This window comes from Xiphophorus maculatus, chromosome 17 (genome assembly GCF_002775205.1).
Source record: "Xiphophorus maculatus strain JP 163 A chromosome 17, X_maculatus-5.0-male, whole genome shotgun sequence".
NCBI classification, from domain to species: Eukaryota; Metazoa; Chordata; class Actinopteri; order Cyprinodontiformes; family Poeciliidae; genus Xiphophorus; species Xiphophorus maculatus.
The window spans coordinates 14,709,166-14,726,501 of NC_036459.1; the positions used below are offsets into that span (position 1 = coordinate 14,709,166).

The 17,336-nt window shown below is 39.6% G+C and overlaps 1 protein-coding gene across 2 annotated transcripts in view; it reads right to left on the reverse strand.

Annotated features, from left to right (window-relative positions):
- LOC102217849 (copine-8) overlaps positions 1–17,336 on the reverse strand; it is an 80,691-nt gene that overhangs the window by 16,329 nt on the left and 47,026 nt on the right. The window contains exons 7-13 of one of the 2 annotated variants that reach the window (XM_005801182.3): positions 12,571–12,634; positions 10,512–10,615; positions 9,556–9,660; positions 6,226–6,267; positions 4,563–4,638; positions 1,836–1,889; positions 1,566–1,627 (exon numbers count right to left, since the gene is read on the reverse strand). In XM_005801182.3, the coding sequence (XP_005801239.1) occupies positions 1,566–1,627; positions 1,836–1,889; positions 4,563–4,638; positions 6,226–6,267; positions 9,556–9,660; positions 10,512–10,615; positions 12,571–12,634 (507 nt within the window). The other variant, XM_023350041.1, reaches the window with a different exon arrangement.

Below are 17,336 nucleotides of genomic sequence, written 5' to 3' on the forward strand. Positions count from 1 at the left end.
GACGATAGAAGCAGGCAGGGAAAAGAGACTAAATACCTGGACGACAGTCCATCTGGACAGGTAGACACAAGGAAAATGCTCAAACAGAAGAAAGTCTGTGTGTGTGCTCACACTTTAATGTGCGAGAGAGCATCTTTGTGTCCACGCACACAAACAAACATACTGTCAGCCCATTACGCAACTGGAGTAAGTGCGACAGGACCATTACGGTCCATTTAGGCTGCAAACAGAGAAACCGCACTTGGCTCCTAATTTACCCACACAAGGGTGTCGGAGCATCCACCTTACACTCACAATGCAGTGCCAAAAAAAGACGAAAAAAAAACAACAACAGCACAAAGTGGCTGAGAAATCCACACTAGGGGAGGAACTGATAATGGAGGATGTCTTTGTTAGCAGACAGTGAGTGTGTGAACATATGCAGGTGGGAGCGCAGGCTTGCATTTTATTACTGAAATCACGTCCTCAGTTGAACTGGATAGCTGTGGCATCTAAGTATTAATCAAGTATCTCCTTGCAAGCTTTCTTTTTTTTTACCCTGCCTCTTGCAGGTTTTATCAACTCAAATTAAAGACATTTGTAGGACCATTAAGAGTGAAATTTAAGACCTGTATTGTGACAGATGTACTATAAATGTAAAAATGATGCACTGTGCTAGCTAGCTGGCTAGCAAAGGTGTATTAGCAGCTAGTTACCTGTAGCTGCCCCTTGAGTCACAGAGCGCAACAAAGATGTCTGCATACGACTCACAATTTTGTCTGACAAAAGTTCCAAGAGGAAACTTAAATACATTAACATGTGATGAATGTGTTAAAGGCCAAGACATTTTAATAACTGAATTTTAGCTACATACATTTAAGACTTTAGGTTTAGGAAAGCGCAGGCTCTGTTCTTCAAAAAAAATAAAATAAAAAATTGAGGCTCATCAATAAAATCTAAAAAAAAAAGAAGCAGTGCGTTGTTTTTATTATTCCTTTGGGTCTGTGCCACAAAACAATTCAAACCCACAAAAACTGTTTCAAAAAACTTTTATGAAAAGACGAAAAACAAGCTGCAAGCTAGCCAACTTTTTTGTAGCGTGTAAACACAAATGCATCAGTGGCATTTTCTGTTAAAGCTGTAGACACGCACGCTCTCCTTTGACAGTCTCCCCCTCTGTGACTCTAATGAAGGCAGAGTGTGTAGGCGAGCATCTATGCCATGCCTAGCTACACATGGTCAACCCTCCTGCGAACATACGTCCACAAGCGCATGCACAGAGACGCGAGGATGAACGCATGGAAGCCGCTACACACCAGAAAGCAGACACACAAACACTGATCTGTGTGTGACTTAGGGTCAGCCCATCTGTCAGTCTCTCTCTCTCTCCCCCACCATCCTTTTGCTGTCGCCCTCTCACATGCAAATGTATACTTTTCCGCCCAACTCTCTCACATAGAGGGATCATTATCTTTGGCACTGTGCAGACACGCCATCATGAAGGGCTGATTATCGAGACAGGGACGGCGCTCGGCACGCCAGCCCTCATTAAAAATGTGGCCCCCGCGTTTCAGGCGGGCGCTTACCCTCCTTTGATGTAGTCCAGAAAGGTGACTTCGACGTCCACGAGGAAGGACAGCAGCGTTACCTGGAAACGATAGGGTAACAGTTAACGATCCCCGACAGGACATATGCAGGTGTTTCTCTCTAATTTAATTTAAAAACATGTCCAGTTCTATTTACAGGATGAAAGAGGCAGCGGGAAGTGAAGCATAAAATCACATTTCAGGTCTTTTAAACTCGGCTCTTTGCACTGAGGGAGAAAAAAAAAAGCTGAAGCAGAGTTTCTGGCTTACCGTTCCAGAGTTTTTGTAGTTTTTTTTCTTTCCTTTTTTCTTGGGATTTATCACCTGCAAAAGGAAACATAATGCACTAATTTAATACTTTACTCATGCAGCAAAGCAGGAATTCCTACACATTTTCATCCAAAATCATTTTCATTTATATGTAAAATAAAAAAGGGATATTTCTACTGTGAGCAGGCTTTAAATATGGAACCTGCAGAGAAAACAGAGACTGTGAGGGAGGAGAAGAGGAAGGACAGAAGGGAGGGTGAATGCCAAGTAAGTAAGAAAGACATGATACATACAAAAAAGGAAAGAGAGGAAGGACATAAGGAAAAGAGTAAAAAAAAAACAAGGTAGAGAAGTAAGGACACAAGAAAGCAAAGAGGAAAAAAATGAAGGACAGAAAGAAAGAAGGGAGGCAGGGCAAGGAAATGAAACAAGAAAGGTAGTGAGGAAGGACAGAGGGGAGGAATAAGGACACTAGAAAGCAAGGAAGAAAAAATGGAGGGATATAAGAGAGGAAGTACAAAGAAATAACAAGGAATATAGGAAAAGTTAGACATTTAAGGTAGAAAGGAGACAAGAAAGGAAAGAATGAAGAAAGGAATGCAGGGCACAAGAAGGCATAAACAAAAGCAAAAAAAGAAGGGAAGGACAGAGTAAGTAAAAGTAAAAAGCCAAAAGTAACATTCATATGTCTATATAAAACACTTTGTACATGTATAGAGCATAAAGTGGACAAACAGAAGGATGTTTAAAAATAAAAAGACAAATTGCATCCTAAAAGAGAGCCCTAACTAATTAAAAATAATTTTAAAGCAGAAAAGTCTGTAGCTGCTTTTTAAAACATTCAACTGAATCAAGGCAACAGAATCCATAACTTAGGATTTAAAACATCTGTGTCCTCTGGCCTTAGTTTGAACCACAAACCAGATTACCAGATGATCGGTCATGAGTCATGGGTTTTTGTGATTTCGGTTTTATTGGCCTTTATAGTTGGATTATTTTTGGGTTGTTCATTTTTGTCATTTAGGTCTCTCTGTATTAGTTTGTTTCTTTGTGTTGAGTTTGTTAGCAAATAAAGGCAGAACAGCAGATGTTCTTTAGGAGGCGAGACACGACCAGGGAAGATGGTAGGAGACGAAAGGACAAAATGGAGCGGGAAGGACACAAAGGAGAAAAATGTCATCTTTAATCAGCAGCATTATGAGCAACATAGGCAGAATTAGTGTGAATTTATAAGACAAACAGACCTTAGATGCTCTCCTCGTATAGATAAAGCTCAAGCTCTTAGTCCATCTTCAGCTGTTGCCCTCAATTGGTGCCATCTCTCATAAATCTGCCAGAAGTTTGTAAAACATCCAAGAGCTTTGGTAATGAAAGGGGCCAGACAGAAGCAAGGCCGAGACTCCTCTTGAATCCCAAACACTGGAGCGTTGCTTCCTGGTCCCATTAAACTGTGCCAAGGTTAAACAGAGGAAGAGGGCCTCGAGGAAAAACAACCGGCAAAACGTGTGGACTTTTTTTTGGTGTGTTTATCCTTGGTTATCTTTGAGCGAGCACCCATGAGGCGAGCGTGCCTTTGGAGATGGAAAGTAAAAATGAAACAGAACAGTGAAGCTGATTTCCAAAAGAAAAGTAATACAGTGTGGTTATACTGAGGTCAAGCAGGTGAAGGAAATAGTTTATTACTGTGAGATAAGATATAAAAGACAATAAAAGAGCTTAAAGCGAACAGCGGCTGTACAAGCAAGACGTCCCCGGTGCTTTTCTCTGTGTGTCAATCAACATATGGAAACTAGAGAGCCACTATAGTAGCATCAGGCCATACATAATTAAAGGGCCAGTAGTATGTAAAATGGACTTTTTTGGAGCTATTTTTGAGTTATTCCCTCATCAAAAACATATCTGAAGAGTGGCTTTGATTCTTTCATGCATGTTTGAGAAATCCTGTAATCTCCCATGGCAACCATTCAGCTGTGCAAAACACTTGGTTGGACCTTCGAGGCACAGCTCCTCAGAGTTGCAGTTTCCATGCTTCTGAGCTTCCGCCTCAGAGTTCCTGTCCCCCGCAAACCCCCAACTCGATTCCTTCAGACTAGCCAGCAGCAATAAGCAAAGGCGTGGTGGAACAGCGTATCAGCCGAGTTCATTATTACGAGCTACTTCTCAGTGAAACGCGAGTGAAAGCGTTGTTAAAGGGTTAATAGAAGAGTGATGTTGTGATGACTTCCTGAAGGCAGAGTTTCAGAAAGAGCAGGAGTTTTTAAAAAGACAGAGGCTGAATTTCAAGGTATTAAAATACAAAGTCAAATTTCTTTTAAGTCATATATTTAGTAGTCGCAATGTTTTTATAATAACTTAAGGTTTCTTCACTGTGCTATAAAATGGTGCTATAAGCCTGGAAAATACATAATAGTGTCCCTTTGACAAAATACAGCATTTACTTCATCAATCAAGATGCAGCTTTTTTCTCTGTTTTCATTGTAGAAATCTGAATCATTGTCTAAAGCTTTTAAACTCTTCATTTTGCTTCTTTAATCTGAGGTGATAATTTACACATTTTTAAATATTCTCCTGTAACGAATGCTTTAGATCCAGTTGAATGAAATTAAAATTGCAGAAGACTTGAGAAAATTTCACAAAACTGACAACGAAAAAATGACCATGAAAAACAAAAAACAACTTTGCAGAAATGTGCATGCTAGCTCATCATAGACACACATTCAGACTTACCTCATAGATATTGAACTGGCTCTGTCCTATAGAGAGCTCTCTGTAGCTGGTGCTGAACTCTCCAATATAGTCATGGCTACAAGGACAAATGAAGAATAAGAGACTGTTAGGACTCTGGAAAGGCTTCACCTCATCACATCTGGTGTTCCTCAGGGCTCTATTCTCGGCCCACTTTCATTTAATATCTACACGATTGCATATTTCAGAGTATTACATCATTACCTTTACAGATGTCTGTATGATGGCATATGAATAAGTAGAGGAGCCAGTTTTCCTCCAGCATACAGACAAAACAATGAAAGTCTTGATATGGTCTCTAAAGCTCCTACTTGTAATGTGGTGAACCATACTGCTTCACTCTAAATGGTGCAATATCTAAATGGCAAAACATGGCAGCTTTGTTTTTTGTTTTTTTTCCCAATATATTTTATTTTAATTTTCTCTTTTAGGACATAACAAACTTACAAACAACAAACTTAACATTGTAAACGTGTACTAATACGCACTTACATTCACTCACGCACTCACCATTCAAACCTGCATTTGTTTAGTTCCAAAATTATACAAAACCTTTTAGATTAAGACAGAGAAAAATAACATAATATGTAAATAGAAACTGTAGTCAAGACATCCATTAATAAGCTCCGCCTTCAGTCCCTATGATCCTCATATTTGGCTCCCAGAGGCTCCCAAAGTCTCGCTGTTTACTCTTGGTGATGTATGTTAGTTTTTCCAGTCCGAGCGAATTTGCAATTTCTTTCTTCCAGACTGCCAGGGAGGGGGCGTCCATGATCTATAATAGATCATTATAGATCTATTGCATATATAATGCAATACATCTTCTGGCTTGAAGAAGTCCGTAATCTATCAATTTAGTTTTGTTTGTGATTGTTTAAATTCCGCTGGGTATATTCCTAGAACACCGATTTTAACCTCTAATGGGACTTTTACCTTAAACAATTCAGATAGACACCCAATAACATCCTTCCAAAACTTCTGGATTTTAAGACATTCCCACAAACAATGGAGAAGAGTCCCTTTTTCAAATAAGCATTTAGTGCAAGTATCTTGAATATCACTGGACATATGATGAAGTCTAACTGGTGTTATATTTATTCTCATAAGCCATTTATATTGCAGAAGTTTAAATCGTGTGTTTATCGTTTGTTTTTGTGCTTTTAAGCAAGCCTGATTCCAGTCTTCCTCATCTATATCTTCAAGATTATCTCTTCTCCAAGAGTCTAAGTTATCAATTGCTGAATCTTTAGAGGAAAGAATCAACAAATTATAGAACAGCTATATAAGAAAACCTTTCCCTTATAAGCACACCTCTTCTATTTTTGTTAAGGGTGGAATGTCAAGTATTCTTTTCAGTTTTGATGACATATAATTTTTCAATTGTAAGTATTTTAAAAAATGTTTTGGGGGTATTAAATACTTCTTACATAACTGATCAAATGTAAGCAACATGCCATCGGCATACAGATCTTTAATTTTCTGAACGCCTTTGGTTTTCCATAGTTTAAATCCTCCATCATTTTTTCCTGGGGTGAATGGCAGCGTCGTTTTAATTCAACGGCACAATTTATGAATATGAATAAATACAAAATCCCATTTTGTCAGCAAAGAATATGAGAACTTCACACTGTTCCACAGTAATTACCTGCCGTCTCGGTCCCAGTCGTAAACCTCGACCTTGATTGTTCTGGTGGGAGAGAAGCAAATTTAAAACGTTAAAATGTTACCTTATTGAATTGATTTATGTCAATGAAGGCAAAAACGGAACAACAAAAGCGGCAAAAAAAATAAATAATTTTTTTAGAGAGGCAGAGCCTTCCTGAAGCTTATCTTTACTTCAAAATGTTATCTACCTGCCCTTTATTTAATTTTGATAATGTTTTCTTGTCACCTCAAAATGCATCCATTTCTCTGTGTCATTATACCTTATGAGGAAATTAGAAAACAAAAATAAAGAACGACCTGAAAGGGCTTGATATCTGACGCTATCGCTCCATCTACCAATATCTTTAACAGAAGAATGGCTCGTAGGGAAGAGCATGGAGGAGAGTGGGGCCAGAAGAATAAAAGAACAAGCAGCAAATTAAACCAGAGAGAGTGACGAGCCTCTCCGTTAATTTAGTTTGTCATTTTGACAGAAGAAAGCAGAGACAGATCTCCTGTGTTACACTGCACAAGTCTGTAACTAGACAGGGGACTTTCCAGACTGTGTTCTGAACTCGTTCTCTAAAGCATCTGAGTGATATCTAATTAGAATCCGAACCCCGGCTGAACTTTTCCATCTTGCAGAACGAGACCGGGAAACGTAAGTCCTCGTTAGCTACTGAGGAGAGCCGGATGCGCTTTACAGGGAAAGAAAAAGTCGGGAGTAGGGAGCGGCGACGGTCCAGGCCGACACCGGTGCCGCTTTATCTCCTTTGTTCCTTAAGACGACGATGGAAGGAAAACATCTCGTCGTTCGGAGCTTTGATGATGCAACATGAAGCTGTGATTGAGTGAATGTGTGTAAAGAAAAGAAAGACAGTCCTCCTTTGTTTTCCAGCTTCAACTCGCCCTTATCTCCCGTCTCAGGCTGCAGACTCGTGTGGCAGTGTTTGTGCGCCGTACATGCAGCTTGCCGAGTCTCCCACTGATAAGGCACGGAGCAACTCCGCTCCAGCAGTAGGCTTATTGGACCAAACTTGGGATCAATGCTGCTGTCTGTTAGCTCAGCAGAGATAAACTTTCTTTGTGCCCTTTTCACTACTAAGCTGCTGTAGACACAAGAGGATCTATCAATTTATTTGTTTTCTTACTTGATAGAGTTGAACTTCCCCTGAGATGTTATGTAACCAAGGAAGAAATGTAACTAAACGCAACTCAACCATTTTCTCATTTTTACTCTCCCTTCTTTAAATTTATCACAGCTGGGGAACTTTTGGTTAGTAATCAGAGACACTCTTCAAAATGGGAAGGACAAGGAGAACATGCTTGTAAAAAAGCAGCTGCAAGACAACATGTACAATTGGAGTGATGGTTAAACCCCCACCTCAATATATCACTGGGCTTATGCTACAACAATGTAAGATGAATTTATTTCCAAGGATACAGATTTAGTATAAGTTGCATTTACTGCCTCTCTTCCTCGACTGTGAGAGTTTTGATAGCAACCCCTCGGGTATAAACGCTGCACTCTGTACCTACGAGTTAAGACTCCAAATCCTGTCATTCAGTATATCTTTAACAATAAGTGCCGCTGACAGCTTCTCCATCCTCTGCGCTTCCACAGTCAGTGTCACAGAAAGCTGAGGAAACCCAGTTTCCCAGCAGATGTACGTGTCTGCAATCCTCAACAGGATCAATTCCTGATTTATGTTTGTACTATTTTGAACAGATCAGACCTTCTGAGCTGTGAGGGTATCAGAGAACAGGTGGGTGAATACAAATACATGAAAAAAACAATTTATTTTTTATATGTAAAAAGACAAAGGTAAAAAAAAACCCTTGCATTCCTTTTCTTTTGTTTCACCGTTATGAGAGGTGTGTTCACATAAAATCCCATAATTGCATTATTTGCTGCATTTTAAATTGGTGCGGTTCTCTTCCACACTGCACTGACAAAGAAATGTAAAATAATTTAAACACCTGTTCCCTCCCCTCGCCTGTGGTGGCGCTGCACCAAGAACCACTGAAGGAAACGGCACAAAAACCTCCAAAGAAGACACGGGGGCAACTTCCTTCTTCTTAAAACGTAAACAAAAATGGCAAACGTCAGATTTTAGTGATTGTCAGATTTATTTTTTGTCTTTGGTAAAAGACCCTGAGCAATTTTTCCAACTAGCATTAGACTCTCCCAGAGTACCCGGCACTATAGTTTGCTTCTTGCTTTTGGAGCAGTCTCCGGTCCACTCACATCCAAATGTACATTCGAACTGAACCAGAGTTCACTTCAACAGAACCGAGAGATCTATGTTTTGCTTTTTTGGTCCCCATCAGAGTTCAATTGCGCCTTCACACCTCCCCCAAACAAACCAGACTTTCTAGGCCAACGAACTGGAGCTTTATTAAGGCGGACTAAATGGGGCTCGTGGGAAAAAGAGGTTAGAATCAGACAGAAGAAAGTTTATTTCCCCGTTTTCACTTGTGGCAATTTTAGGTCTCCTTCATGAGGTGCAGCACCGCTTCCATGAAATAGCTGCAAAGTCTCCCCTACATGTCGTCACCTCGGCAGGATGTTTACGAGAGCTGACAGGGAAGCTCTTGCCTAGAGTCAAATGAGTTTCATTATCATCATCATCAGTTTGCCCCTCCAAAAAAAAAAAATTCCTGCATTAAGAGAAAGCAGCTAATCACACCATTTAACGCTGCGTCTGCACTGCAAATAGTGGTGTAGACAAGATCCAAATGACTTTAAAAAATAAATAAATACTGCCAGAAAATATTATTACCGCTCACCAGTAAGACCGAAGGATCAATCTGAATGCTAGTTGGTTTCACATAGAGAGCGACAGCAGTCATTATTTCTGCACCTGTGGTGAAACTGTTAGCAGTATTCACTCGTTCTGTTGGTGATCCTCTGCTGCTCCTCACATAATGCAGAACATACATTTTTCATGTGGAGGGGAGCCCTGTTATTTACTTTCCACTGACATTATCTTTCCAGAGAAACAGAAACAATGTGAGGCACACGTCTCTGGCAGGTTATCAGCACTGTCACATAATGACAGCTTCTATCATTTCTACGTAATCCTAATAATAGCATAAAAAGAGCCTTTTATACAACTATTACGTGGGGGTTGTTTTTATAAACAGAGCCAACAACCAGTCTGAAGAGGCCATTAGCAGGAACCTGCTGTTCATTAATAAGGATTCTTAAAGCCATTTATTCCTCTAAAGATTTTGTTTTGTGTGCAGTACTGGGAAAATACAGTATGTGTTGCTGTTCAAGATGCTTGCAGAAGCAGTGGTCTGGTAGTCATAAACCAGAGAGGTTTACCTGTCGTAATCTCCGTTGCAGAGAGCTCTCACGGGGATCTTAAAGGCTTGCCACACTGGGTTCAGTGTGTTCTTCACCACCTCGGTCTTGTGGCAGATGGTAAACCTGGAGAGAAAGGACGACAAGTGGAAGGTGGTAAACGTGACCCAGAGACCCAAAGTGAAATGAAGTTACCGAAGAGCAAAAGTGTCAAAAGAGTAGGGTGGGATTCTGATCAGAGAAATGTAGGATTTTCAATAAACCAATAAATAGTCTTTGTGACCAAAATTGGATGATTTTCACCTTAACCAACCATGACCATTTATCAGATGAAATATTGACAGTATAAAAACAAAGATTCAAGATGAAATTATGCGGTAGACTTTTAAGAGAAAAAAAAAAATCTGTTTCCTTGTTATGTTTTTCTTTCTCTCGAGCAAATAATTAATTCAAGTTCCAGACGTTTCCAGCCGCCCACAAAGTAACGGCAATATTTGTTGGTAGTTTTAATATAATAAAACAAAACTAAAAGCAACGGCATCTCACAGCTTTAAATTACTTTCAAGTTGCCATGATATTTTTTAAAACAACTTTTCCTGTTTCAAAGATTTTTTTTTTACTGTGGCATTCTGTGCTCTCCCCCCCCCCCACACACACAATCAGGAAGCAGAAAAAGAGGTAATTTTATGAGTCCCTCAGAGCACAAAGCCTTATCTGACTTGTACCACACTGCAGGATAACAGAGAGCGGCAACAGAGCCGGATCCAACACACACACCTGTAAAATCTGTGTGTGCTGTGCTTTTCCCCAACACACACATGCTGACGTCTCCCCATGTAATTCACACACTTTTAAACAAAAAAATCCATAAAAACCATTTCTTTTTTGGGGAGGGGGTCAAAACACAACATGAAAAGGGGAAAGAAAGTGAAGGAGGAAACGTGAAAACAGGACGGACGGATGGGAGGAAAACTCACGTGCCGTCTTCGTTGCTCCTGTAGAAAACCAGGAACGGATCCGACTTGCCAAAGAAATCCTTTTTGTCCAACTTGGTCCCACAGAACTGCATCATCACTGATTCCTTAAGAAACGAAGCAAGCATGTCGGGATCAACCAGTGGGACTGAAAAGAAATCATTTACAGTAAGAATAGAGAGTAGAGATGGTAACTGCATGAACTTCAGTGACCTATAAAACTCCAGAAACTACCAGGAGCAGTCATGTAGCTCAGGATTTTCCAATAATAAAGATAGAACAGTCATTTAACTGGGTTCATATATTGCTTACGATCACATCTGTAGTTTTTGGTAGAAGTCTAGGTTAAACTGGAAAACTTGGATATTTAACCCTCTATGGCATGGCGTTGCCCTCAGGCAACAAACCACATATCTGTACCTCACATTGCTCCTTTATTTTATTTTTTGGGGGGCATGATTTTTGACATATTTTTGTCCAAAAAAAAGTTTTTTTATGAATATAGTTTTTGTTTGATTTGTATTTCATTTCTCATAATCAGTGTAGAAAATCTTGGTGTTCTAGACCAATGTTACCCTGAGGCAACAAACCCAAATCTGGTTCCAGGAGGTGTCAGAGTCCGATTTTATGATTGACATGTAATTAGGGACCACCAAGCTCCCAAAGAATGCAGGAAAATATTTTTCCCCAAAAAAATAAAAAGTCATGCCATAGAGGGTTAAGTATGTCAAAAAAAATGCTAATTTAAGCCCAGTTTTGATGCTTTAATTAGCTAAAAAAAAATCAAAACGATTCTTCATAAAGCTTGGTAATTATTGAAAATGAAGTTGAATCAACTCATCCCTTTTTTTAAATATCTGTTTTCCAGACTAATTTAATAAATGTAGTGCATGTGAAGTGTGGCGTCCGTTTCAACCTAGTGAAGTCATTACATTTCCACAGACAGACTTTTGAGCGTTCCCCAAGCGCTTCTCTTGAACATACATTTTCAGATCTAGCCCCAAATTTCCAGTCATATTTAGGTCTGAACTTTGACTAGACCTTTCTGACATGGGGATGTTTTGATCTGAATCATTCCAATGAAGCTCGAGGTCGTCTCCGTGGATATAAAAGGTTTTTTGCAGTCTCCAACTGGTTTTCCACACTGTTGTTGCATCCGGTTAATTGACCCCTGATCCATGTTATTCATGAAGTTTTCCAGGAATTCCACTTTTTTCCATGTAAATAGAACAGGAAGTTTACTTTTGCCACGTCTCGTGTGCCGAGGCTGCTGCTGTCTGCTTTCCTACAACTTCAATGATGCATAACAAAAGAAAAGGGCGTCATTTTATTTAACTGTGACAGTTTGAATCCTAAAATGTATTTTTTTTTATTGATGGCTTGGGAAAAGACTGTTCCTGCTCCGTTATTGAACCCCAGAAGTAATTAAGGGCGTGCTGAGTAAAGAAACTGGGACAGCAACAATGACAGATGAAAAATAAATAGCACCAGGGAAATACAGGGGGAGGATCAACACATTTTTGATGTAATCCCTTAGAAGAAACCTTATTATTTATTGATTTGAACAGTGTTTTTCTCTTGTTGTTTTGCATTTGAATAAATAGATTTCACAATGCTCTATGCATATTGTAAAGTAAGTCAATTTATTGTCATTTCAGACAAACTTAACACCAAGCGTGAGGATGTTTGTTTTTGGTTGATTTGTTGGAACAAAGCCCCTTGGCAATGAATTGTGTAAAATTAGAAAAGGCTCTTTATTTAGGGCCAACTAATTGTGAAAGTGCTTTTGTAGATTGAGTCTTAGGGATGGTGGGTTCATGTATATGTTCGTTCAATTGGGTTGCAGAAAATAAAGTCCACGTCTGCTTTTGAGAACAAGACGCAACATGACAAAATGACATTAATATTTAATCGTACAAAGATACAAGTGGATCAACGACTGATGTACTCATTTGGGAAAGGCCTCCATTATTTTAATGTGAACAAACTAAAACGTGTGTGGAAGCAGATCTTAAAAACAAAAATCCTAAAGGCAAAGAGCTCTAAGAAACCAGTTACTCACCCTGCAGTTGTTCAACTCCTCGGCTTTCACGATAATGGTCCCGCATTTCTTCCCTTGAATGCCTCTGCAGACGGACAAACACAAAACACGATTAAGGGTCAAGAGGTCGCAATCGCACACAGACACAGACCTTGACTTGATGTTTACGCGACCTGCGCCCTTCCGCCTGCTGTGTAACTCGCCCCTTAACAGCTGAGGGCAGAGACAACAACGACTGAAAGACATCTCGTATTTCCGGAGAGGATTTTCTATCTCCGCAGTCAGCGCAGTGTGTACACTGGAGGAGCAGTCGAAGAGAACATTGAGTTTGTTTGATGACAATGAGGAGGGATCTGCAGATATCCAGCATGAGGTCTCAGGCTGCCAACCTTCTCACAGTAGGATGGGACCTTCTATGTGTGCACTGAAGCCCCAGCATTCGCCTGCCTGCATGTACACAGGCTGCGAACTTACCTACTTTAGAAAATGTTTCACTTGGGAAAATGACCTATCATATATTCTCATCTGTGAGTTGTTTTTGTTGTTTCAGAGCCTTTGTTGCTGATTTTACTCTTGCTCGTCCAAATTGGGGTTACTGACTTGAAATGTAATACATTTTCCAAGGTATGTTGTTCCCGTCAGTAGTAATCTGTGCCGAAACACAAATATTACAACATTTGATTGAAGCACAAACCAATAAGCACTTTCTTGATGCAAAAGAAAATAAAAAATGAAGTTGGCAGGTGGTTGTTTCAATTCAGTTCATATCAATCCAAGACAATTTAGCTGAAGAGTCAATATCATGTAATCCCAGTTGGTTAAAATCTTTCCAATATTGCCAGCAATTCCTCATCCTAAGCAAACACGGGGAGACCGAGATTATTTACCACTCTGAAAATATCTTCAAAGAATATTACTTTCTTCTTTTTACTTTGTTGATTCCCATCTCCCTTTAGCATTATTGAAATCAAAAGTTTGCAGCTGCTTCACAGTTTGTGTTTGCCGTCATTCAGGGTCTCAGGAACAGAATCTGTGTTTTACAGGTGGGACCAGAAAATGGATTATTACATGGATGTCATTACTATGATGTTTAAAATTGTTCCCAAACAAATGAAGGCCATCATTTGGCCTTCATATTATGCTTTAGAAAGCAAAATATGATTTGCTTTCTAAAAGTGGTTGTATCAGACTATTAAAGACTGTTGACAACTAAACTTACAATTATGCTGAGGGAACCAGAAATGGGTTCATTTGTTCTCCCCAGGTAAGCGCTTTCAACCAAATATTTATGGAGCGCCCCAGATTTGAGAATTTTATTACAATTTTTGTCCTTAAAAAATTAAAAATATTTATTTAGAATAAGAAAAACAGGCTGAAACACCATGATTTAATTTATAGTTGATTTAATTTAAGGTTGTCCTTAGGCCTGAGAGCCGTAGGAAATGTTATTTTTCTGTTTTGATTTTTTTATTATAGTTATTATTTGTGTTTTTTTATGTAAAGGCTTCATAAATCTCAAACTGCATTTAAGAGAGTCTCCGTTCAGCACAGAATAATCTAGCCCAGGTATATTAGATTTTAAACTAGAGCTAATTAAGCAAAGTACAGACTTCTTAAAAAACTGTGGAATATCCCTTTACCTAGTGTCAAATGGCAATCTTAAATTGGAAGCTAACTTCAATGACCAGCCACATAGTCACAATATGCAAAATAAAGCAGGGTGCCTACGCACTATGGCTTGGGATTGAGAATAAGCAATGGAATATATTCACAGATGGTAACCCTGTGAAATCACTTATACCGTTGTCCATAAAGAGTTTTATGGCAGATTAAAAAGAAATGTTCAAATACTGTCATAAATAGAGCAGCCATTGAAAGTGACAACTTTGTCAAAAGTCGAGCCATAATTTCCATAAACAATCACAGTGGACTATGAAGTAATTCTATAACAATCAAATCAGTAAACCACGAGTAGTTAAGCACGGTTTGGACATGTGGGAGGCAAAAGCAGCCTGACGTAATCTGAGTAAACTTCCAATTTGACTGTGATGAGATCTGCCATGAGAGACCCATCTGGCAGAAATTGACTGAGGGAGTCATTTAAAAAGCCCAGAATTGGGGTCGGAGACCTCTACGTCAATGTAATTCAAAATCTCCTTTTAGCGCGGCGCAAGGAGCTCGGAGGAACATTCTTTCAAAATGGCAGAATTGTCAGGAATGAAACAGATCCTGGGACCAGTGAATTGCAAGGAGGAGGGAGTGCTCCATTATTTCCAGGGAGCTGAGGTCACGTCATTCATATGCATTACGTGTGTTAAAGTGAAGGAAGGATACACAGGCTGGAGACAGGAAAAAATCCTAGATCAGTTAAATTATTTCCACATCCAGATGGCGGACTGCAATTACGGATGCACCTGGTTCAAAGCGGACACCTAGATGTGACTTTAAAAGGAGGGAAGTGCCACGAAAGTGACAGTGAGATTCCTGCATGAGCACCAAGCGTTGGTTTGAACTAAAACCCATCAGCTTGTCTACATGATTGGCTCATATAATCACAGCTTTTGGTGTTTTCCTTAATGTAAAATTGTCAGAACATTAAAAAGAATCAGAGATTGCCTCCCAGTCATTTTGTATATATATTAAACAAACATGGATTGATCCAAAAGGTCTCAAATGTTTCTAGGCCATTATTAAAACCCATCTAGTCAGTGATTCTGAAAAAAAGAAACCTAGCCTGCTAATGGAGCCGTCCTCAGACAGCTGAACAAGACATAAGCAGAGGATTAAAGCAAACTGGTCTCTTACTGGTGAAGAAATAACAGCAGGAGCTAGCATGTGGGAATAATATGCTAGCTGCGTTCCAGGATGAACAAATCAACAGCCAATCACTGCAGATTTGAGCATTTCAATGGTGCAAAATTGGCATGTTGGGTTTCAAGCTGGTGGTTCTGATAATGAAAGAAATGTTTTCCAATCTGACTTAAAAGTTGGACAATTGCTAGGAATGCTGCAAGGTGGAGCAACACATGCCTTCAACCAGAAGATTCAAAGAATTTAATTGGGATTTTAAGTAACAGAGCCAATTAGCTCATCTTTGTGAAATGAAAATCTGTAAAGTGTGATGTGTAAGCAAGGTTTCCCCCAGAAAACTTGCTAAGCCCGGTGGTTGGGCATTAGGGCAGTCATTCGTCCAGCAGCCTGTCATGTTTTTGAGTTAAAAAATGTTTAAAGTTGGCAGAAAATTGGAAAATATCACTTGATAATTGTGCTATCGACAGATTGGAAGATTAATGCTTGAACACCAACTATAAAGTCTTAAAAATGCAAACATTAAAAAAAAATTGTCTGCCTGGTGGCCCGCCAGGCTTATAATAGACTGTATGTATGTCTAATGTAGAGGAATATAATTATATTAATAGTTAAAAATTATGTTGTTTGGTTGGTTCGCACTAAGATATGTTTTAACCTAAAAGAAATGTATTGTGTCAAATGGACTGGGTCAATCTGACCTAGAAGTCAGGAAGGAATTCAGATTTGGAGAAGATATGGAATAACAATCATTAAAGAGAGGAAAGTTGTTAGTTTAAGCTGTTGTGCAAGAAAGTTCTGGCGCCAAATATTTCCCCTGCTCTTCAGTAAAGGAACTGGGCCAAGGCTCGAGACGTGGGAAAGAAACTCTGTTTGGACAGATAAGGAACAAACAATTTGACTAATGGTTCTTCTGATCTGAAGCAGATGTGAGGTCAAGACGTCTTTAATCATTCCAGGAGGTCAACTCCTAATTCTCGGAACTTCAAATACACATCCAGTGTAAGACGGAGCCAATGGAGAGCAACGCCTTTGGTCGAGGCTTCCCAATGTGTACCAGTAGAGCTGGGACTCTATAAAAAACTGATGTCAGACGTAGAAGTCAAGAGATTTTGGATTTCTGTAACGATGTGTATGTGATGTTGTGTATCCGCAGATGTGCATTAAAAATCTCTTCACATTCGACTATGAGCAGAAGGAGTTCCGAGTCTTGTGTAAATCTTTATTTATATATTCTGTGAGTTTAGATACCTATAGATTCTACAATACTAACAGCTCTGGAGACTCACTTTTTTTGCCCGCCATGCTTTGTAAAACTGTCAGTTTGGATGGCAAGCGTCTTTTGTCACACATTCCCAACTGGATTTTGTTCTGAACTTGGACTGGACCATTCAAAAACAATGACTATGCCTTCTTCTAAACCATCCCACTGTATATCTGACTGTTTAGGGTTGATGTCCAGCGGTAGGTCCTAATTGGTGTTCGTTAGGGTTTGTCCTCTATTTAGGTGTTTTTCAGAAACCCAGAAATGTTTGCCTTTCACTGGATTTTCAAGGCGGTTTATGTCAGGGCTATGGTGGTGATTCAACCAAGAGGATTAATACACCGTATGTCTAAATTAGACATATTTTAATGTAGACTCCCCACAATGACATGCAAAGGAGGGAAAAAAACACAATCCCCCACAATCTGCATCTCTATGACAACCCAGCCGAGCCAGGAACCCCAGTGACGGGTCATGGAATGGGATTCCTCCGCTAGTTATATCTTCCCCAAATCCTCGCCATTCCTCCTCCATATCTGAGACAGCTGAGGTCATTATTCTGGTTGACAGATCCGCCTCGAAATGACATGTGGGCAGGAAGCAGAAAGATTGTTCAGCTCTGGGACGAATACTGAATCTCACTGTTTTGCCTTGTTTACATATATGAGCCGAGACATTGGCGTGCAAACCCTCCAGAAAAAAAAGGAAAGTAATG